Raw genomic sequence first — 24,944 nt, forward strand, 5'->3', positions numbered from 1 at the left:
TTAAGAACAATATCCTAATTGAACACTTATTGTTCCTATAATAATAAATATGTTTTTATTTTCTCGTAGCACATCAAATCAAGTATTTTTTTAATTTCATAAACTGGTTTTCATACAACTTTACCGAATTGAACAATGACTATAAGATTTACTATTATTATAATTTGTGAAATATAAGAAGGTAACTTATTCATTATTCATTCAGGAAGAGTTCATTTTTATTCAGAACAATGAAAATCAGTTAGTTATATTATTTATGTGTAAGAGATGGTTATGGCTTTTATTGAAAAAGAAAATTTAACGATAGAATAAATTTTAGAAGCAATAAATTTAAAGTAAAATACCTACAGGAAATCTCTCTTTAATTAATGCTTGATGGAAAAATTTTACATAATAATTTCCAAAACAGTTTCGTATGTGTTTCTACCAGAAAAATGAAAAATTTTAGAATTTCTGTATTAAATTAAAATTGTATAGGAAGTTCTTCGTAATGAAACATCACAACTGCATGTTCTCATGTATTTTATGGTCACACCATTTGGAGGAGTTTTTTTAAGGATAAGTTTGACTGATATAAAATTGAAGGTCATCATTGTTACCAAAATACAGTGACCTGGTACTTAAACATTATTTACAATAAATAAATAAATAATTTATAAATACATTTTATTTAAACATCTACTTCATGTAGTCCCATGCCTACACGCAAGCTGTGATAGAAATTCTATTAAAGTTCTGGTGGGCCGTCCGGACATACCTTTCCTCAGATATGGTTGTGTTTTGCCAGAAGCTAATGCAATGCCATATGAATCAATGTGCATCCAATCCACACAAGGTGGTACGAATTCACGTAAAAATGCTGCCGCATTACACGCACCACCATAGTCTTCATCTGATCCCACGTTTAATACATCACTCTGCTCTGAATTTCTAACGTCATCACTGTAATAGTCCCATAAAGGAAATCTCCATACTCGATCCCCCGTGTGTATTGAAGCTATTCTCATCATGTCGTATAAACTATCTGAATTTGTAAATACTCCAGCCGCTGAGGATCCCATTACTTCTGCTATCTCTCTGGTAAGTGTGCCTAGGTCAACTATAAACTTTGGGTTAAACATTATACAATAGCTTAAAGCATCTGCTAAAATCAGACGTCCTTCGTGTGCTGTGGTTTGTACCATAATTGTTTTGCCTGCAAAAATGATCGAAAATATAATTACTGGAATTATAAGAATTCGTGCGTATATAATACTGCTTCTTTAAAAAATTTATTTTTTCCTCTACTTCATGGTAGCTAAATACTTTCTACTGTTCATGACAAAGCAGCACCTTGCCTATTACCTATAAATGGTGCTAAACTAACTGATTATATTACGAATTCTATTCAAAGAAGGCGTGAAGAAATCCTGACGAGAAGTGATAGCAAAATAAAGAGGATTTTCTCGTTTGGTTGCCCGAGCATTAGGGCTACACAGATAAAGATGCGATAGATCGCTTGGCTCGGAAAGGGACCTCTCAGTTCTCACGAGACCCAAACTTTTTTTTGTAGCATCTCAAAAGATCATGCCAGCGTTGCCATCAGAAAAGTGACGAGGGTAAACTTGGAGCCAGAGTCAGTGATATGACTCCAGCAATAACATTAGTCAACAGCTTGATCGTGGGCCTTTTTATTGGCCAATGTAGATTGAAAAACACATGGACCTGGAGAACAGTCGGTGCAGGTTCTATCAGAAATGAAATAAAAAAGCACCGCTCTAACTTTTTCACGGCCTATAACTGGTATGGCTTGAGAATTGGCTCTTCTGAGAAGAAAAATCCACGCCATCAAAACCTTGGCTAGAAGCCCCTCACTCAAGTCTAATTAAACACGACAGTAACGGAGAGGTTGCCCTAAATGTGGGTGTCACAATAGGATGTCCAGGTGACAATGGCGTACGCTTTCTGACCAACCCTTAGTACAGTCTTATTAGGGCTTAAGAGATAATGATGCGGTGGATCGCTTGGCTCGGAAAGGGTCCGCTCAGTTCTCACGAGACCCGATTTTTGTTTTGTAGCATCTCAAAAGATCTTGCCAGCAGAAATGTGTCAGTGGAAAAACTTCGCGCCAGAGCCAGTGATATGACTCCAGGCTATAATAATAAAATTAGGCTAGAATCTAGCCTAATAACGGATTTCCCTCCATTATCACTCCTTGAATTAACCTCATTGAACTTGATATTAGTCAGTATAATTGGCTAGATTCCTGAGAAAATGACTTTGAAATTGATTATCCTTCTCTTACAAATCTCAGCAGCACAAATTTATTGCAAATCGCTCTGTCTTAAAGGCTAATTTTCTTAGGCTTATTAAAATGCTAAACCTCGAATAATCGCCTTAACATGGCAGCTTAACCTCATTCTTTCCTGGAGCTGTTCGAGAACATCAAAAGTTCAAGGTAATTATCATAATTATTGATGGTCGCCAATTTTTAATTTATATTTTAAAGAGATCATGCGGTCTAAATTATTTTTGTAAAGCTCATATTCTCAGAAACAATCTCATAAAGGAATGGACTAAGAGGTTAGCGTATTGGATTCCCAAGGGGAGATCCCGGGTTCGAATCCAGCTACAGAATTCTCATGGATATTCATAATTTTCTGCCTGTCGTTAATAATAATAATAATAGTTATGAAAAGACATTACTAAGGGTAACAAAGGGTCTGGAGTAGTAATATTGCGAGATGTAATTAACAGAATGAACGCCCCTACTGGTGAGATAAAACGATAATTAAACTTTTGTGGCTCTATAGATTATAAACAAGTTTACTTTAGTAATTTAGCTGCTGACCCTTAGCTTTTCTTTTCCTAGGAGCTTCTTACAGCTCACAGTTCGGTGATGGTCAGTGTTGTCTGTAAAGAGAGAACACTGTTTGGAGGCCGGCAGTGCACTGAAAAAAAAGCTGCGGGCGGTCATAACCTCAGATGTTGACAGGTCTTAAATAATTAAATAAAACAAAAAATTGACTATGTTGTACTATAATCAACAAAAATAGTTCTCAAATTAAAAAGTAATTGATTGACTTTTCAAATCAACCAATCTCCACCTGAAAAAATACTTGGTTTGTCCCAGCATAATTAAAACTGTCCGGTAGGACAGTTGTATAAGGGTTAATCGTCAAAAACTGCACGAAAAAGCGTAACGTTGAAAAATATCCAAATTTGTCATTTTTTTCTCTTTTTCTACAAAAGATAAAATTCCCAAATTTTCTTTAAATTATAAGGCAAACCCTCCTTTATAACTGTAATTTTTTTGCAACAACCCAGATCTAATAGGTTTCGAGAAAAAAGTTGCCGAAAATGAGCAAAAACGGCTTTTTCAAAAAATGTTCTTGTTCTTGTTCTTGTTCTTGTTACCTTTTTTTGTAAACAACGTAGCGCCTAAACGCGTGAACCGATTTTCATGAATGAGGTGTCATTCGATTCGGAATTTTATGTAGATGTGCCTTTTGGGGGTCTCGACTCTGTACATTAAATGGGAGAGGAGTCAGCCCCCTTAATGTAAGGCCCCCTCCAAAATTATTATTTAATTACTAATTACTCTGTAAATCTTGGCCCGATTTTGATAAAATTTGGTAGAATGATAGGGTTAGGGCTCCCCTAAGTAACAATAAAGCGGCGATCTGCTCTTACACTTGTTAAGGGGAAGTATAGCAATCGTTTCAAATTATCGACACGTGAACCGATTTTCATGAATGAAGTGTCATTCGAATCAAAATTTTGTACAGATTTTCGTTTTAAAAGTCTGGACGCTGTGCCTCATAAGGAGGGGAGTTTGCCCCCACCCAAATGAGGCCCTTTCTAAAACTATTATTACCAATATTTCTATAACGCTTAGTCCGATTTTGATAAAATTTAGCACGAAGAAGTGATTAAAGCTCCTCTACGTGGCTATGAAGTGCCACCATGCTCTTACACCTACTAAGAGAAAGTACTACAATCGTTAAAATTATCAATGAGTGAACCGATTTACATCAATGAATTGTCGTTCGATACAAAATATTTGCCTTTTAGGGAGAAGTACTGAAATCGCAGTTTAATTTTACTATTTACGTACAAATACCTTCCTATTTTATTCAAAACGCTTTCTCAAAAAAAATAGTTATTTAGGATGGTTTGGGGACCGCAACTATAATCATTCTTTAAAAAGATCTCTCCAGTGGTAGTTACGGTTCCGATTTAACACCTTATCAGGTTATAATGATAGAATAGCTTATTCCAAATTTAAAAAAAATCTGTAAAGCAGATATGTAACTTTGCCAAATAGACAAAAAGGAAAATCTATCCAAAAGGTACAAAAATCTCCTTAACAAAAACTTACAGTTTAAAAAGTTAAGTATAAGGGTTGATTAAACGCCAAAAGGTACACAAATCAGCGAGTACCCAACATTTCATTAATACTTCATTAATAGTTAAGTAATTCTACTGCATTAATTTTCATTAATAAGTTATTTTTTAGAATTTATTAGATGTCACAGACCCTTATGCTGGCCAGTTCATTCATAATATTTTTTTGTTATAATTGTGATAAAATGTACATTATATCTTCGTATAAATAGGTACTTTATTTTAACTCTATTCCAAATTATTCTTCTGATTTCTCTTTAATGTGCCCTTTATTCTGAAGATGTCACATATTCATGCATGTTAAATTAGAAAAAGAGAAAGTTAGAGTCGGCTACTGTTTAAATTTGAATCACGGAAGATCTGAAACAATATTTCAGTCTTGAATTCGTCTTACCGAAATATTCGTGAGCACAAATAACACACAGTTAATAATAAGTAGATTATTCAACAATAATTATTCATTTCTCAATTGTAATTTAATTTAGTCCCTCTAATTTTACTTATAGTAAAATACTGGAATAATTAGCTGTCCTAAAAATATGCATACCTTATTTATTTTATATTACATATATACAACATTGTGGGAAAAACACCAACATTGAGAATAACAATTACTTCAATGGAAGAATGAACTTAAACCGACGATTTTTATTTAAAAATAAAAATAAATAAATAGATGAAAATGGCCAGCATAAGGGTATGTGACATCTAATAAATTCTTTAAAAATAATAATGAAAATTAATGCGGTAAAATTACTTAAATAATATCAATGAAGTATTAATGAAATGTTGGGTACTTGCTGATTTGTGTACCTTTTGGCGTTCAATCAACCCTTATACTTAACATTTTAAACTTAAGTTTTTGTTATACAGTCTTACAGTTTTAGACAACTCATTTGATTCTTTTTGGACTATACTTAAATTACAACTCTAAATGATCCAGCCATTGCTGGAAACATGATTTGATTACTTACCATTTTTAGCCTTGACGATATCACCAGGTTTATAGGCGCCCGCACCTGGCATATTCTCACAAAGTGGTATCAATGCTCTCACATTGACGGGGATCTGCAAGTTAGATATAGCTCTAATTGCCGACACTACAGCTGCAGCGCCAGACATATCACCACGCATATATTTCATCTGTTTACAACTTTTCAAGCAAATACCACCAGCATCGAATGTAATACCTTTACCAACCAATACCACCGGTGCTACATCGGTTTCACAACCTTCGTAAAATGCTTCTAGAAATATTGGCGCTTGTGAAGAACCACTTGATACCGATAGAAATGAGTTAAAATCTCTTAATTTGGCCCAATTTCTAACTTTTACCTCAACGTTAACACCAGCTTTTGTTAATACATCCACAGCTTGCAAAGCGAATGCTGATGGTGTTAACACATTTGCTGGCATTTCCATAAAATTTCTAGCCAAGTTCTGTGCCATTGCTTTTTGATGGCCTATCTGCCAACCAATCCAATCGTTGCTATCAAATATTTCTATTTTTGGAATTACTTTTTTATTTCTTTCAGCTCTATTCTCTTGGTACAACCATATGCCCATGTTTGATCCTTCGGCAGATGATTCTGCATGGCCAAAACTTTCAACATAAATTCTTGGAAATGATAAATTTTGTAAAGCTTTGACACCAGCTGCTGATACAATTCTGATAACTTCTTTTTGTTCATCTATTTCCTCAACTGGGTTGTATCCTATACAGTCAGTGCCCATACCCACCGCAGCTATTGCGTTGAATTTGGAATCCATCCCATAAAGCAATCTTACCTGTAATGATAATTTATATTCTATGTTAATAATTGGAACGTTAATTTTTCTGTAATAATTGTTTGATTATAGATACCAGGAGGTTAACAAAAATTTAAGCCAATTACTGGCAGGTCCAACATATTTGGGAAGGTTCAACTAACTCTTTCAAAAACTCCCAATTATGCTCAGGCTAGCTATCAAAATAAAGTGTTTTGCCAAAGGCAAGCGAAATTATAGGTCCATGAAGAGAGTTGAAGATTTTTTGGTATCTTAAAACTTTTAATTAGTAAATTTTATGAGCTTTTACTTTATACATAAATTGCCTTGGCGTAATATAAAGTTAGTTTAGAGTAAGCTTAAGAAGTAACGAATCAGTTTAGGCTTGAAAAAATGGAAAATTCTGGCAATTAACAGGATATATCTCTAATTTGTTTACTCTTCTGTTTGAAAACCTCAATTATTTTGAAGCAACGAATAATATTTTGAAAATATTAACCCTACAAACAGCTTTTTCTTTCTTTTTTTTGAGATTACACTCCCCAAAACCCTTTAGAACAGTGGTTCTCAACCTTTCTAATGTCGTGACCCCGCAATACTCATGTTCCTCATGTTGCGGTGACCCCAAACCAAAAAATAATTTTGGTGGCTACTTCATAACTGTAATTTTGCTACAGTTATGATTCCGAATGTAAATACCTGATATGCATTATGTACGTATTCTCATTGCTACAAATCAAACATAATTTAAACATAGTGATTAATCACAAAAACAATATTTAATTATATATTGAGAAATATTTATTACTAATTCCAGTAAATAACATTAACGGCCATAAGTGCGTGCGTTCCAGCTGAATAACGCTGCTGCAGACGGTAGCGCGGCTTCTTAGCGGCTAAAGCCATCGGAAATATGTATTTTCCGATGGCTTTAGGCGACCCCTGTGTTTTGGTCGTTCGTCCCCGCCGGGGTCGCGACCCACAGGTTGAGAACCGCTGCTTTAGAACATCTACTGTCAGAAAATCAGTTTCTTGTAATTTAACTGTTAGTTTACCAAGGTTGCAGTATTGGTATTAATATGTTGTGGAGAGTATATAGGCACTGCAGCCTGAAACCTCCTTTTATATATATTTGTATACAAAAATTTTAAATTGTAAATAAACTTTTCAAATTCAAAATTCAGTATTGGTGCTTTCCAGAGTTTGCCGCACTTTCTGGCCCAATACAGATTCCTTGAATGGTGGTTTTATTTAAAGTATAAAAATATATAAAATCCGACAATAAACAAAATATAAAAAGGATAACTAAAATTTCCCTGTCAACTAAACCAACAAAGTGCAAATTTTTTTAATATTTCTTATTTTCGAAAGATGGCTTTAAATGATATCAATGCATTAAATCCAATTAAGATGTATTTTAGATCTATTTAAAAACCACACAGAAGAACCATAATTTGGAAACCGTAAAGTTCATATAAAAATTCCCTCCAAAAAATGTGAACTAAAGCTTATTATGTGGCTTACGAAAATTCAGATGGCACTGCATAATACGTATTTTGTGGTGGATCTCAATTTCCAAATTCGCCTTGACTGTAACTTATTTTTACAGCGTTAAAAAACAATCTTAAGGACAGCAATACTTAAAAAAAACAATCAAATTTTTAAAACACATATAACCTACAATAGTGGTTATGGGTCTGCCAGACAGATAAGATGCGACTATTCCAGCTACTTTAACACGCAGAATTTGCTTCTAATTATAGTCGATCAATATGCATTGGCTCATTTGAATTAAAGTTGGACTACATAAAGGGAACCCTATAATACCACCTATTAGATATGCAGCTTTACCTCTAGTGATAACTATGACTATGCACCCGCTTAGAAGGGTATTGATTGGTCATCAGAGAATCATGAATGCCCAATGTGATGACAGAGCCACCTGTCAGCACTGTGATAATATTGTGCTGGTGAGTAATACTTGTACAAATAACCATTCAAAGAGAATGTAACATAACCATAAACGTAGTTAGGAAACTTAGGCATCTACATTGTTTATGAAAATACATTTTGGTTTATTTACCATTCTATATTATAATAGTTCATATTACTTTTATTCTCTAATTAATTCTGATTCTGGAGTAAAAGACATCTGGTGTAAACACTCTTATCACTTATTATAGAATAAAACATGGGAAATTCTTATTTTATGTTTATGTTGCCTAAATTGCGATGTTTATTCTATATTTGTTTTTCACTGTTTTACATCATTAGCCGAGTGTTATGACTAGGGAACGGATTCGTATGTATTTACATATTTTTTTCTAGGCAATTTACAGACGTTTTTCAACTAGAAGTATTCATACTGACACTTTTTAAGCCGTTTGAGTCTACTTTTATTTCACATATTTCCACATATTTGGATGTTATCGCATATTTATACATATTTGATTAAAATAAATAAATATTTCTACATATTTAATCAAAATATGTACATATTTTTCATTTTGGGCATATTTTCATAATTGGGAGGTGGTTGACAGGAACTGTGAACCACAGACTGTAGGGCTGTGAATCACAGTGGGTACAATGGTTATTGTAATTTACACAGAATGCTGCTAAACAGTGACGGGCACTTTGAAGTTGTCTGACGTTGTCTGTTCTTTCAGCTCGTTCGTTGAAGTGTCCAATTCATTTCGTTCGGTCACTTAGTGTATTCTTTTTTGGGTAAAATGCCACGAACATCGGCCTCAAACAAACAACTGGTTGCTAAATATCTTCGCGAGTTTCCAGCAGAACTTTTTCGAAGTGATGGAGACATTTTGTACTGCATAGCTTGTGACAAGCGCGTTTCTTGCTCTCAACGTTCCCAAGTCACCCAACATATTGCCACCGGATCGCACATAGAGAATAAAAACAGAAAGAAAGAGAGGACGTCCTATCAAGCCTTCCTTACATCTCCATCATCAAGTAAGTCTACTCTGAGTACAGATCTGTGTCGGGCTTTGGTTAGAGCAGATATTCCTTTCCACAAACTTAAAAATCCTCATTTCAAAGGATTTTAGTCGTTACAAGTTCATCTTACGCCCAGATCGTCGTCACTTTACGTTCCAACATTTGAAATTTCATGTGGTTGCAAACAATTTCGAAGAGTGAAGTTTTCAAAATTGAAAATTTAACACATCTTTTTATAAATATTAAAAATGTTCTTTGTTGTATAAATCATTATAACTTGTAAAAACAAATTATTTTGTTCCTAATAAATTATTATAAATTGTAAAAATGTTCTTTTCTAGTATAAATAATTATAACTTGCCCCCCCCAAAAAAAATTCCATTTTCATAAAAAAAATGTCCATTTTACTTAAATATTCCAGAAAATATTTTAAGAAAATCACATATTTTCCACATAATTGACGAAAATAAATGCATATTTTAATTAAATATTTGGCATTTTTAAATACATAAAAATCCGTTCCTTAGTTATGACATACAGCTTAATGGAGACATTGCTTTATTGTGATAAATTGTTCCTTTTTAATTACATATTTGTCTAACTACCAAAAGAGATGTTTCTGATAGGCACGTGCCCATCTACTGTCTAATTTTTTGATTTCCAGTATCTTTTTTACATAAAACATTACAAATATTATTTTTTTATTTTTACGCTCCTACCATTTACCAATAAAACATAAGAGATATTCGAAAATGTGGTTAGGTACATAGTTCTTGATAATACCACTGACTTCATTTTATTACCCATCACTCATGTTCTTTTTTTCGTCCAACATTAGAGTTTTGATTCATCAGTTTGGTGTAAAAGAATTCAACTAGGTTTAATTAATTTTATTTCCCTATATTTACAAAAAGGTTTTACATTTCATTAACATTTTAAATAAAACACTTACATCCCACGTAACGATTCCTCACTCAGCCAGTAAGTGTACAGTGAGACGATAACACTTTTGAAGTCAAATTCTCTAGAATGAATTGATGAATCAAGGAATCAATCAGGGAAACAAGAAACAAGCGTGCTCCATAAAATCAGCGATACTCAGTTATTTATTAAATAATAATACTTTTTCAGTTACTTTTTCTATTCTTTATTATTTGCTCGTTTAATTTTCTTTAAAACAACCTTCATTTACATTGTCTAGAGCCAGAGGTCGGCAACCTATTTTAAGTAGAGAGCCATTTCTTCTTAAATAATTTTAATAAATCTTACCAAGAGCCGCAAGGATGATAGTGTGAACAACTCTGTAGATCATTTGTATTCACAATTTATTATTTAATGATATTCAATAACATTTAAATGTTTTATGCATTTATTTTCACTTATTACAAAGTAAATAAACAAATAAATAATAACTAAACCAGTGTTTGAATGAAAATGGCGGCAGTCCGATATATTACGTACTGTATTTTAATATAATTCTATTCAATTTCAAACCTATCACATTTAAAATTCTTTTTGAAAAAATATCTTTACTTTTATTCATGAAATTTTCGCTTGTTTCAATAAAATTGAAATATACAATATATTTTGGACAGGCTGAAGAGCCACAAAATGTTGATAAAAGAGCCGTATGCGGCTCGCAAGCCGCGGGTTGCCGACCCCTGGTCTAGACTAATTCAAAAACTCTTATTACATCCTTAAATACTCACATAAATACTTTAAAAAATGACTCCAAGTAAAGTCAATAGTTAATGATAGTTCTATAAAATGTAATAAAACCTACTGTAAATAGTGGAAACTAAAGTTAATAACAATAATAATAAATACAGCTCACTGTTCGGTGATGGACAGTGTTGTCTGTAACGAGAGAACACTGTCCGGAGGCCGGCAATGCACTGAAAAAAGCTCTGGGCGCCAATAACCATAGATGTTGACGCGCCTTAAATCATAAAAAAAAAAGAAAAAATAATAATAATAAAATTAACAAACCTGACCCAGTTTTGGTAGTGGTAAAGCCATTTTTAAATAATCTTGTAATTTTCCTTTAACATAGTTATTGTATTTGGTACCCGAATCTGTAAACCTCATTTTATCAGCATTTTTATCTTCATCATCGCAGTAGACACCCAATACTAGACCCATGGGCACTGATGAACCCAACGAACAAGACATGTTGAAGCTTTCTTCTGGTAAAAGACTTGCATAACGTTTCTGTTGGACCCATCCGAGCTCTGAACAAAACGTAGATAATAATGTTATTGTTGTATTCATAATGTTTTCATAATTTTTACTTTAAAAGTAGATGAGTTTCAGAGAAAGACTGATTTGGCAAAGCTGGGAAAACCCTTCTCTACTGAAAAAGCTGTTTTCCTTCACTTTTATTGATTTATTCACTTTTTTCAATCGACCCTACAACTAAAGAAAATGGAAGAAACAATCGAAAGTCTTTGAATCTATCATTAGAGCAAATCCGCTGTTGATATTTGATTTCACATCTGAAGCGCTGTTGAATGAGGGGATGGTAAGAAATGTGCTTGAACAGTACTGTTTCAATTTTGATGTGGATATCAAGACTGTAGGTTCAACTGCGCTGATACTGTCACTACTCATTTGAGTCTAAATTAGTCTTCCTGATTAGACTCCTGGACGGACAACTAGTACCTGGGTTTCGACTTTCCTAGTCTGGATGCGTTTAGAAAAGTGGCTAGCTTTTTCATTACCAGTGGGTAATGGACAGTTAATTTTCAGTGGGTTCCCCAGTCAGTGTAATGTGAGAGTAAGCAAGTTGATTGATTGACTGTAAAAGGAAGCGAGTAACCTACCGCAGCTGGAATAGCCTACTTCTAAGCTAAAGCTGTGACGAAGGGAAGTGTAATCGAAGGCAAAGGTGCCCTATATGCTTTCAGTGTGAAGTGGGTCTGCGCCTGACAGGTTACCATCTGACAACTTTTCCAAAAATTGCTCACAATTATTTATAAAGAAGGCACTTTTAAAAGGTGCAAAAAATCTTTTCTGTATTACATATAATCCAGAATCAAACTGTCAATTTACCTTGCGATCCATGTATCTATTAAGAATAGAATCTTTTAATTCACTTCATGAGAGCTTCATTAAATAGAATCTTGCCACCAAAAGTTGGTGCAGAAGGATATAAGATTTCTTGGATCACTTAATGCCATAGTATTTTTTTTTTTTTTTTTTTTTTTAAGGCGCATCAACATCTAAGGTTATTGGCGCCCGGAGCTTTTTCCAGTGCACTGCCGGCCTCCGGACAGTGTTCTCTCGTTACAGACAACACTGTCCATCACCGGACAATGAGCTGTAAGAAGCTCCTAGGAAGAGAAAATCTAAGGGTCAGCAGCTGGATTCGAACCCGGGACCTCCGCGTGGGAGTCCAGTATGCTAACCTCATAGCTAATCCCTTCCCTAATGCCATAGTATTATTATTAGTTTGAAATCTTTCTCACTTATTACAAAGAATTTTAAAATAACAATTTGCTTCACCATTTTAAAGTCAAATGTGCCAAAATTCAACAACATAAGCGTATTCAGTAACACTTTGAATTTAGAGAAAAGCAGTACTAATGTTATTATTGGTATAAATAAGAATGAAAAAAACACGCATCACTCAGAGAAACAAATCAACTAATGGAAGCGCTATTTTGTTTGCGCTTCTAGAATCGTTACCAGTTGTGTGACTTCAATCACGAAATTAGTTTAAATGAAAAAAAACATACTCTGTAAAATAAGTTCATATACTATGATCTACTTTTATCAAAGAGTTTGCTCTTTAAATTACAGAGTGATGAAAATCTTATATTTATCAACGCGTTGAAACATAATTTACTTTCTTTACTCTCTTTTTTACCAATTCAGAGGATCCCAGAAGAATTTTTTTTACTGTTATTTCTGTGTTGATAAACATGCTTATTTGGCTATAAAGTAAATTGATAGGGATCCTCATTTCCAATAAGAGGCAAAATTGTATCTATACATATATTTAATATCATCTTTCATTTAATTAGTTGTATCCATATAAATTTAAATAAAAGATTATTAACGCTCAAGTTGTTATGCTAATTTTTATACCAATTTAAAGTGAACAAAGACAGCCGGATTAAACGCACATTTAAAAGTTTTGTTTTTTTTGTTATTTGAAGCACCTTAACCTTTTAATATTCTATCATTTTAAAAATATTGGTTCTAATGATCAAGAGTCGAACAATAACGAGCTTATTGAATGAACGATGTTCTTCAATTAATTGAAATACTTAAGTCTTTCCTTAAGGTTTTTTCCCTTTAAGAAAAATGCACACTTGAAAACAGCCTAACAGTTAAAAGTTCTATTTAAAGCTACTTTCCAGGAGAAAATAAGTATTGTAACATTTTGGCAAATAAAGATTTCTTTTCATTTGTAGCTTTTACTAGCATGAAGTAGTTTACTAGCTTTTATAGCTGAATTACGTCGCAAACTTGTTCCAAAAGAAAAATAACAAGTAGTTACGTATACTATCATTACGAACGTAAGACAACCATGGTTTAAGGGAACTGTCACTAATAAATGGGTTGTTACGACAATAAGCAGGCTGAGAGCGAACCACGCGGTGTGTGGATTGTATCTTCAAAGGATCAACAAAAAGGTCCTCTCTCCTCTTCGCGTAGATTGCAATGAGGAGGAGGATTTCAAACATATCATAATGATATGTCCACGTTATGTGATAGAAAGGAAACGAATCTTTGACGACATATACAGGTATTTAGATGCACCATTTCGCTACGAAGACATTATATTCTCCACCAACATATACGAGGGTCGTTTGAAAAGTTCGTGCAAAGTCAGAGAGATAACACTACTGGCGCGTATCGAGGTTATGTTTAGTTAGTAGCATCTCTTGGAAGAACACACACCAAGTTTCAGCCAGATCGGTCTATTTCTTTGTGTTTGGCATTCGTTTGAATCGAGGAAGTCGAGTGATTTTCAAAAAATGGATGAAAAAGAATTTCGTGTGTTGATTAAACACTACTTTATGAAAGGCAAAACGCCTGAGGAGACTAAAGAGAAGCTTGATAAACATTATGGTGACTCTGCACCTTCGATTAGAACAGTTTATAAGTGGTTTCAAAATTTTCGGAGTGGCCATATGGGCACAAGTGACGCTGAACGTTCTGGACGCCCTGTTGAGGTTACTACTCCAGAAATCATTGATAAAATCCATGATATGGTGATGGATGACAGAAGAGTGAAGGTGCGTGAGATTGCTAGTGCTGTGGGCATCTCGAATGAACGGGTACATAATATTTTGCATCAACATTTGGACATGACAAAGCTATCCGCAAGATGGGTGCCGCGATTGCTCACGCTTGAACAAAAACGAAATCGTGTGAAGTGTTGCAAGGACGGTTTGCAGCTGTTCCAGAAGAATCCGCAGGACTTTAAGCGTCGTTTCGTCACTGTGGATGAAACATGGATACATCACTACACTCCTGAGACCAAAGAACAATCTATACCATGGGTTACCAAGGGGGAATCTGCGCCAAAAAAGGCGAATACCGTTCCTTCGGCCGGAAAGATTATGGCGACTGTCTTTTGGGATTCGCAAGGAATAATCCTCATCGACTATCTGGAAAAGGGTAAAACTATTACAGATGCATATTATTCATCGTTATTGGACTGTTTGAAAACCGAGCTGCAAGAAAAACGCCCACGATTGGCCCACAAAAAAGTCCTTTTCCATCACGACAACGCACCAGCTCACACCTCAGCAGTTGTGGTCGCAAAATTAATGGAAATAGGGTTCCAACTCGTTTCACATCCCCCCTATTCTGCAGACTTGGCTCCCTCGGACTACTATTTGTTCCCCAATATGAAGAAATGGCTGGCGGGAAAAAGATTTTATTCAAACGAGGAGGTGATTGCAGAAACGAATGGCTATATTTCAGACTTGGACAAATCCTATTATTCGGAAGGGATCAACAAACTAGAGCAGCGTTGGACGTATAAGCCTAAAAGGAGACTATGTTGAAAAATAAAAAAGGTTTACCCCCAAAAATTAAGTAGTTTTTATTTTTGCACGGACTTTTCAAACGACCCTCGTATGTGCTTAAGTCTATAGCAGAGCTAGCAATGAAATATGAATGTATTTAAAAGTTATAGAATGAATGCAAGAAAATGATTACAGAAGGATTACGTGATTTTAATTTAGGTTAAGGTATAAGGATGGCAGGAATATTGAGTACTGATCCATCCATAGTTGTTTATGTAAATAGTTGTATATAGTAGAGGAATAAATGTGTGAAGCGAATGTATTTATAAGTAAGAATGGAGAGTGAGTGATATTCTAGTGATAAGCACCTAGACGATGCTGGCTGTATGGCGAAAGCCAATGCCAAAAAAAGAAAACAAAAAAAAAACGTAAGACCAGTGCAAGACGTGGCTAATCTAAAGAATAGCTCCCCGGAGGTGTGGCCTGTTTATTTTTAGGGGGTGGGAAGTACAGCGCACCTACCGGTGAGATTTTAAACTACTTCCCGCCAATGAACTGTTTCGGATTGTGCGAATTTCGTAACTCTTATGTTTCGCGGGCAAGCGCAGTACACTTACTGCATAGTAACTGCTTCCTGTTTAATGTATTAATAGTTCCCGCGAGTGCCCTGTTTGTGACTTGAGGTGCCTTTTTTTTTTTGTAACTTTATGAGTATGAGCGTTTTAAATTTGCAGTTTTTTTTTTAAATTAAAGCATGATTGTAGTGTGAGTGAGGATGGAGTAATGAATGTTATAAAATTTTGTTCGATTTTCTGGAGGGAGTTCGACAAGTATACCCTCCTCAGGAAAAGGACTCCACAGAATAAGGTAAGTTTCTTTTGTGTTGTTCTGTGTAATTATTGTAATGAATCTTGTGACACAAATTAAAAAATTGAGGGTGATTAGGTAGGTTAGGAGGGGTATGGGGGGCGAAGCCCCCCATTAAGAAATAAATAAATCAGGGGGTGTTTAAATAGAAATATCAATCCTAAATAAATAATTCGAAGTGATTCTGATTCGCTGTTACCATATAACCCGCTAGATTTAAGTGTAAATATAAAATAAAGAAATAGTTTTATATTTATATTTGAATATGGCGGGTTGAATAGTAACAGCGAATCACAATCACTTCGAATTAGGCCACACCTCCGGGGAGCTATTCTTAAGATTTACCCAAGACGTAAGGTAATGAATCTGATAACAAGCATAAGACGGGGCTTACTCGTAAATATGTTCGATAAGTAAACAGAGTTCAGATGATTTGCAGGAGATCAACTTACTATAAATTAAACATTTCATGGTCACAAATTAGCCTATTACTTCATTATGGAAGGCTGCCAACTAATAATATCTTAAAGCGTATTGCCAAAACTATATCCAGAAGGAGAGCGCTACGTAAAATACATTCCAGGATTAAAAAACAAGCTCATTTAACCAATTCGAAAGAGTTCGGAATTCAATAAGGTTTTTGTTCTTTATACATTTAAAGTTTTCAAATTCTATCTGATAAAATCGCTACAAAAAAATACATTAACACCTTCAAATCTGTAGACAACTTCCCAAGTAAGAATATTTGGAATTATTTCAGCACCCTACTAGCCTATTGGCAAGCTAGTTGTACTTTGCGAAGATGGTAATTTGTTTATTGTAAAAACATAAACAAAATATTTCACTACCAAATGTTTGTCACAATGTGTAAACTAAATCAAACATTGTAGCCACACATAGATCAATTTTATATCATTTCACGACACCAACAACGAAAAAAAAGGTTATCGGTGGGCTATAACTTCACGTTAACCTTAATCTGATAAATCGTTTGTATGAATAAATGACATTACTCACTGTGATTGAAAGAGCCCATCTCCGACTGCAAGTGATCAACTTTCCTTCTACTGAAAATAGCGGCTAACGATGATTGTAATAACTTCATTATACTTATAGTGAAATTAATAAGATTAGAAATTAAAAGGGAGAAAAAAATTAAAAATTCTAAACTAATGTTTTGGATTTTTGTTTGAATATATGTACTAGATCTTATGTTTTGTTCCTAGGTAACAGTTCTACATTAATTAGATATCATTTAAAAAAAAAATCAGATTTGTAGCTATCTTAAGCTTAAAAAGAACTGTACTAACCAATTTTCAGGTATCTGTTTCCAGGCAGCAGGTGGACAGAGTTCAGAATACCCGATGAAGTTTCAATATCACTTAAATGAATATATAATTTGATAAAAGTTACAGTTACTTCCATTATAATGAGTAAGTACATACTTAAACCAGTTTAAACTTCAGCTGCTTCTCTTGGAAGTATAAGTGATGATTATTTAGTATTAGTTTTGAGTTAAGGTTAAGTTTGAAGGAAACATAGTTTAACCTTATTTTTGATGAATAATTAAAAATTATTAATCATGAAAAGATTATTGGTAAGTGGTTAAAAACAAATCAGTTTTGCCACATACCTATAAAGGTGAGTACCTGGGTTAGTGAATGTCCACTTTCTCTGTTTTGCTAGCTTTAACTAACAACCCTAAAATTATAGACTTAGCTATTTTGGGTCAGCACAAGCCTAGTATAGCAAGGACTTGCTTCAAGACCACTTCATGTACTAAGGACTTCTTCTTCTTAACCGGCGCTACAACTCATGTAGAGTCTTGGCCTCCTCAAGACGTGCCTGCCAGGTGTCTCTTTTCTGCGCACGGAATCCTAACATAGATGCAGCATCCTTTGCCACACTATCCTCCCAGCGCAGCTTTGGTCTGCCTACCCTCCTGGATTCTTGCATGTTTCCTTCCAGCACTTTCTTAGGAATCTCATCTTCACTCATCCTAGCTACGTGTCCTGCCCATCGCAGTCTACCAAGCTTTATTACTTTTACTATATCAGGATCCGTGAAGAGAGTGAACAATTCCTGATTTTTCCTACTTCTCCAATTCGGTCCATCGCGTGTAGGACCATAGATTCTACGGAGTACCTTTCGTTTAAAAAGCGAAAGGGCCCGTTCATCTGCCTTTGGCACCGTCCACCCTTCGAAACCATAACTCAGCACTGGTCGGATGAGGGTTTTATAGAGAAGGGCTTTTGTGTTCCGAGAAATGAGACAACTTTTTACATGCCTTACTAGGCCAAAGTAGCATTTGTTAGTTAAGGACTTAGCGTCATATTATTCAATCATTCTCGTCAGTGCAAAAATGTGCATCGCCATCCACAACTAGGCTTTGAGTTTAAGAGCATTTCAGACTTAAATCATGCATCGATCAAAACTTTGCTCATCTTTATTCTGAAAGAAGAAAAACCAACTTTCTCAGGTCTAAATATCACAAACAATTGGTTTTTGGACTGATTAGTCAACCGTAAAGCCTATTATTTTCTTTTCAGCACTTTTTCTTTAAACTCCCTGCCTCGTTTTAAATCGATAATTTTGAATTTTCATTAGTGATCCTGAAATGGATGTGCTTTAATAATTTATTGACTTTTTCTCAGATTCATTACATACGCCCAAGAGAACATCGTCAACTTCAGGGCACTACTCTTGATGAAATCATACATACAGATTACTTGAAATCCAAACAGTGTTGGTCAACGAGAAGGTTAAGAAAGAAATAAAATCTCATCTCACCCTCCCGATCAAGGCTCACCAATTAGTTTCAATCCAACATATCCCTGATATATCTTCAATTAGAATTAAATCCATGTAATCTAATTGAATGATGACTGCCAGACACAAATAGAAATTAGTGAAACCATAGATGTTTATTAACCATGTAGGAACCCTCTTTATAAACAAAACAAAAATCAAGTAAATTAATTTTATAATTATTTTAATTAAATATTTACAATTTAAATTAATAACCACAAAACAAGTTGATAATTTTTTTTCTTTATTCAAAATAAAAATAAATTTGTTTTTATAAAAATAAGTTACTTTAATTAATCTGATTCATTTTCTTTTTTTTTTTTTTACATAATTTATTAAGATAATTCAGAATTCTATTTTTATTTTAAATTGTTCCCAGCAACGGTAGTTCCTCAAAGCGAAAAAAGAAATGTTAGGCTTTCAATATGATTTTCTTTTCATTATCTACTCACAACGGAATTTACAAATTTATTATTATTTTTGTTATTATTCTTTATTGTTTAGGCCAAAATTATAAATCTAATTAGTATTTTTTCAAGCCTAAATAAAAATAGCCTGCAATGGTCTAGTACATTTCTTATCATGTATCAACAATCGTAAACTTAAATTGCTAAATTTTTATTTAATTAAAAATTGCTACTTTATAAAGAGAAATTTCCATGTTTCTAGTAAATTCTTAGCAATAAACACCTTTTTTTTATGAACAAGATTTACACAATGAAATTTTTAATACGAGGGGGTACCCAAAAATAACCTCAATTGCGTTGCCGCACATGGAGCTTATGTAGTACGCATTTCTGCCGCTAGACGTGTATAGCGCAATTCCTTGCTAGTTCAGTCCTGCCTGTGTTGTCTGCCTGGTTTGTTCTGTTCATCTTCAGTGATTGTTTTTACCAGCGCTGTTTTGTTCTTTTTTCGTTTTTTATGATGGCAAGTTTAAGTTAACAACGTGCAGCTCTGAAATTTTGTTTTCTACTCGGCAAAAATGCTGCTGAAAGTGTTTTAATGTTGAAAACAGCTTACAAAGATGACGCTATGGGAAAAACTCAAGTATACGAGTGGTTTACTCGGTTTAAAAATGGCGACATGTCGATTGATGACAAACCTCGTTCTGGACGTCCATCAACTACCCGAATCGACGAAAATGTTGAAAAAAATTCGAGAGCTGGTGTTCACAGACCGTCGACAGACAATTGATCAACTGTCAGAGAGTAGTGGGTTATCTTGGAGCTCGGTTCAGCGAATTTTAACGGAAGATTTGGGGATGAAAAGGGTTGCTGCCAAGTTTGTTCCTCGAGTTCTGACTGACAATCAAAAAGAACATCGAGTTGAAACATGTCGTGCTTTGAAACAACAGCTTGAAACTGATCCAGACTTTCTGTCAAAGGTCATTCATTACTGGTGATGAGTCATGGTGCTATGGTTATGACCCAGAAACAAAGCAACAGTCGAGCCAATGGAAGACGTCATCTTCACCCCGACCAAAAAAATGTCGTCAAGTCAAGTCAAACATCAAAACAATGCTGATTTGCTTTTTTGATGCCAAAGGCGTAGTCTATTCAGAGTTTGTCCCCCCCCCAGGTCAGACCGTCAATCAAACCTTGTATTTGGAAGTTTTGAAAAGATTGCGCAATAGTGTTCGCCAAAAAAGACCCGATTTGTGGCAAACAGGAGACTGGTTCTTCCACCACGACAATGCACCTGCACACACAGCCATCTCTGTTACACAGTTTTTGGCTAAAAATGGCATGGTTCCGCTGCCTCACGCACCTTACTCGCCTGACCTGGCTCCGTGCGACTTTTTCTTATTTCCACGCATGAAAAAGGGCATGAAAAGTCACCGATTTGACAACATTGAAGAGGTCAAGAAAAAAACAAAGAAGGAGCTGTCAGCCATTTCTAAAGATGACTACAAAAAATGTTTCGAACAGTGGAAGCACCGGTGGAACAAATGTATTAGTTGTAATGGAGAGTATTTTGAAGGGGATAAGGTTGTTCTGTAAAAAATATGTAAATAAATAGCTTTTAAAAAATAATTCCGGTTTTTTTTGGGTACCCCAAAGTTATTGAAAGTTATTTTTCATTTTTTTGCAAAAACAATCTCATAGTTTTACTTTTGGTCATCAATCCGGTTTTCGAAATTCGACCATTTTCAAAATGTCCAAGGTGACACCTAGACTATGAAACTAAACATCACATATGAAACAAAATGAAGCATTTCTTATCCTTGATAAGTCAAGCACTACACTGTTTCATTCGTTGAGTTTAATATGCAATCTATCAACAACTGGACAAATGTTGAGCGGATATTGCCCAATTTATATTTGTTAATATTAGTAAAAGTCCAAAGAATGTATAAGGTCAGACAAATTAAAAACTATGATGATTTTCAACTGTTTGAATTGCTAATAATTTATCATAACTGTAAACTTTGTTCATAATTTTTGGTGAATGATTGATTCCAAGGAAGAATCATTATTTGAAAGATATCATCAGATTCAGGTTTATTGTTACTAAGGTTCTAAATAAGTTATCTTTAGGGCTTATACTGATTATTTTTCCCAATTGCACAAAATGTTTTGATTGCATAATTTAAAGCTATATTTTATTTCTTATGGAAAATAGTATAGAAACCGTGAGTGAACCTCAAAGGTTATCTGTTGATTGTTTCTATGGTTGTGATTGGTTATTCAATGTGTAATTGTTAACCGAAAACTTGGCTAAAAAATAAATTAAAAAAACGGATGTGAACACACTACTTTCTCTTACTTACTTACTCTTACAATTCTCAACATTCTCAGTTTAAAATTTTCTTCAAATTCCAAACATTAGACTCACATTTAATTCTAATCAATTTAGAATGAATCGTAAACATTCTTTCAGAAGTATCCTTAATCATATTTATCATTTGTTGAATTTTACAGCACTGTTTCGTACATATTGGTGATTTTTATTAAAGTCGTGGATTAAAGTGAGATCTGGCCAGCTCTATACATAAATATTTGGTGACAGCATGTGGAATTTGTCTAAGCATGGAATACGGTGCAATGAGTCTTTATAAAATTAAAGATTTTAAGCCTCAAAATTATATTTTGTTCTTTTGATGGTCAGTTCAAATAACTTTTGGCAATGTAGACCTCTGTCTAGACTGATTATGATTGGGGCCAACAACTTTGCTTGCTAGTGTTACTGATTTTTATTCAGTTACGTCTGCATAATGGTAATGAATCATTTGCTTTACCCTTTTACCATTGATTAGTATTAAATTATAGCTTTATTGTTTCAATTTGAATACAGAGGGTATACTAAATTTGAATAGATGGATGGGCCAATACTCACAAATTTGACTTCACTTTGTTATTTTCAGAATTGTAAATTAAATCAACATTTTTTTTAGAGTAATAGTTATACCCATTCTAGTAAAATTCGTCCAGTGATAAATAGATTTTTTGTCATCATTATTTCCTCGCCATATCTACCGCAGATCAATTTGATACTCCTTCTTGTAAAGCTTAGAACCTTTCTTATGTTACAACTTTCCGTCTCAGTTGAGGCCTTATACCTAGAAGGCTTCTGTGATTCTTGGCCTTCCTCGAATACCTTCCTCCTGATTTTCTTCATCTGGCGTACTGTATTTATTCGAAGTGGTTGGTCTCAAATGGCTTAACTTTTAGGCTAGTCCTTGTCTCTCTTTGTTTTTCCTGCTTACATGTTTTGTGTACTGAAAATATTATATTCATAGACTTCAACATGTGAGATTGTAAACTGTGATTAGTTATCAAGTTGCCATAGAATTCAAAATTCACAACTACGATTCTTAATATTGCCGATGGTTTTTTCAATTAAAATTGGAAGTAACTTAGATATTAGATAAATCCAAAAGTTTATCCAATTAATAATGTGATTAAAGTTTAATTTAGCCCAATAGGATTATATTCAATTATTTCTTTTTGTTCACTGAATACAAAATTATACTTTTATTAATAAATTTAAGGCCTAGAATATATTTATAAAACAATTATCTGAATAGTATAATATATACAGATTGCTCTCGTGGAATAATTCACAAATGAGGAAATTCATCACAATGCTAATGATTATATATTTTACTGACAACTAACATTTATATCACATTATGTACTCCCACATCTGACTGGAGAGAGAATGAATGAGGGATAAGAAGGTGTTTAGTTAGAAGACAAGACGACAGAACAAAAGACACGACAAATCTTCTCCAAACAGTTCATCCAGTTTGTGTTCTATTAGCCATCTCTATGCCCTGGACGGATCCGTCTCTGTACCCGTGGCAATACTGATTTCAACATTTTGTGTTGTTGAACCCATTTGTAAATCATCTTGTCCAAGATTACTATCCACTCGTCCACGTTTCGATGAAGGAGGTGGCTGGCAACACAGCTGCCTGAATACACAGATATAACAGCTGAGCAGTGCCAACATGGCCATCGTTCCAACACCCAGTATGGCAATCAATGCCACACTGATTTCTTCTCCCATTATTCGTCTACATCTGCAACAATATATAATAATATAAAAGTCTTAATAAGTAATTGAATTCAATAAAAAATTTGTAAAGAGAGTAATTTTTTTGAGTGCAAAAGAAGTGACGGCCACGCCTTTGAAGTGAAGTAGACCAGCCACTTCTTCTATGATTTTGGTGATCCTGCAAATGTCCCATTCTAATAATACGGCCAATCCAGAACTGACACCCAAAGTACTTGCAAATAGACCTTCAAGAGATATTGTTGTGTTCTTATCCGAAAGAAAAGTCTAGCTCATTATTAAAATTATACTCCTGTACTTAAGCCTTGAACAATTTCAAAGCCCTTTCTATATGCAGCAACTGAAACTTTTCTGATTGGAGATGAAATAGAACTCGCTTGCAGTGGATCTGGCTTGAAGCCACATTCTTACGTTGCATTCTAGTTGACGAAAGTGATGTAGTTATTTTACTCATAATTAAATTAAAATAATATGATATAAATATTCTGGCTGTAACAGTAATTCTTAATGCTGACCGAAATTCTTCTAAAAAGGTTGCATTCATTAATAGATTCAGCTAATTCACCGCAACTATGATAGTGATAGAAACCAATACCAACTTGAGCAGAACTCTTCTAAAATATCTCGCCTTGATAAAGCTGGTAGTATATGTGTTTAGTGTGATTACAAACTTAAAAAACATCGTTTGAGCCGTTTAAGAGATAATCGACAAAAATTCAATCACACTTTTGATAATCCAATTCGAAATTTAGCTCTGAATTTAGCCCTCAATACATTTAAGGGAACCAACAGCTCTGCCCCAGAACTTCCTCAATCAGAATTTGCATTAAGAAATGTTTATAATAAACTTATTGACTAGAATTGAAAATATATTGATTAGAATTAGTTAACCCGTTAAAACCTGAACCGGATGTGAGTACTGCTTATTCTGATTAAAAATGGGTACAATTTCGATCGCAGTGGCAGCTTATCCGACCCTTCATACTAACTGGAAAACACATTTAAGTTTCTACACTAAAATTTGCAAAAATGTATTCGATAATATCAGCTCAGTAACCCTGCTCAGAGCAATAATACAAACCTCTTCTGGACATGCTGGGATATTGAACTAGGATGGAATCCATAAGTACTGTTCTGTGGTTTCGAAACACCAACGATTTACCAGCCACATAACAATGTTTCAAATTGGAAGATGAAGTAATTGAAAAAACATTGGAAAGACTATAAGGCGATTAAGCACGCTTGAGAGAGTCATCTACATAATTTAGGCAGGGCGATCAGTTCTAAGTGCAACAATTAAGAGATTCGATTTATGTATTAATAAAAACGTTGAAGAAACGGTGTACCAGTATTAGGTCATTTGTACGTACCCGAAACCACAACGTTTGCTTTTAGTTTATTTGTTAGCGGTACACTTCTAAGAAGGAGCACTTAAAGGAGGACCTAAATACCGTAAAGAGTTCAAGCCATATCAGGCATGGATCCCACGCCCGTAGGCATCACTTAATATTAATAATATTGATGAAATATTCCGAGATTTGCAAATAGACTACAAAAGCAGGCTATTGTTCTCAAGTAGATGAAACCATAGACGATAATTTGCGAATCGAAAACTGTCATCTTCGAAAAGAATGGTCTTCAATGTTGGAAACGTCA

The 24,944-nt window shown here is 34.3% G+C and overlaps 1 protein-coding gene and 1 long non-coding RNA gene across 2 annotated transcripts; one reads left to right on the forward strand and one right to left on the reverse strand.

The window, feature by feature from the left end:
* Positions 1-649: 649 nt before the first annotated feature.
* LOC141454807 (cytosol aminopeptidase-like) lies at positions 650-17,182 on the reverse strand. The gene is made up of 4 exons (XM_074129436.1): positions 16,977-17,182; positions 11,098-11,339; positions 5,361-6,174; positions 650-1,195 (listed from the first exon to the last, which is right to left on the reverse strand). The coding sequence occupies exons 1-4, from the start codon at positions 17,062-17,064 to the stop codon at positions 684-686; spliced, it is 1,656 nt and encodes a 551-aa protein (XP_073985537.1). The 5' UTR covers positions 17,065-17,182; the 3' UTR covers positions 650-683.
* Positions 17,183-17,192: 10 nt separating this feature from the next.
* LOC141454808 (uncharacterized) lies at positions 17,193-19,738 on the forward strand. The gene is made up of 2 exons (XR_012458976.1): positions 17,193-17,392; positions 18,614-19,738. It is a non-coding gene; the product is annotated as an uncharacterized lncRNA (long non-coding RNA).
* Positions 19,739-24,944: the final 5,206 nt, after the last annotated feature.

Source organism: Rhodnius prolixus, unplaced genomic scaffold, assembly GCF_049639745.1.
Source record: "Rhodnius prolixus isolate KJV_2025 unplaced genomic scaffold, Rpr scaffold_9, whole genome shotgun sequence".
NCBI classification, from domain to species: domain Eukaryota; kingdom Metazoa; phylum Arthropoda; class Insecta; order Hemiptera; family Reduviidae; genus Rhodnius; species Rhodnius prolixus.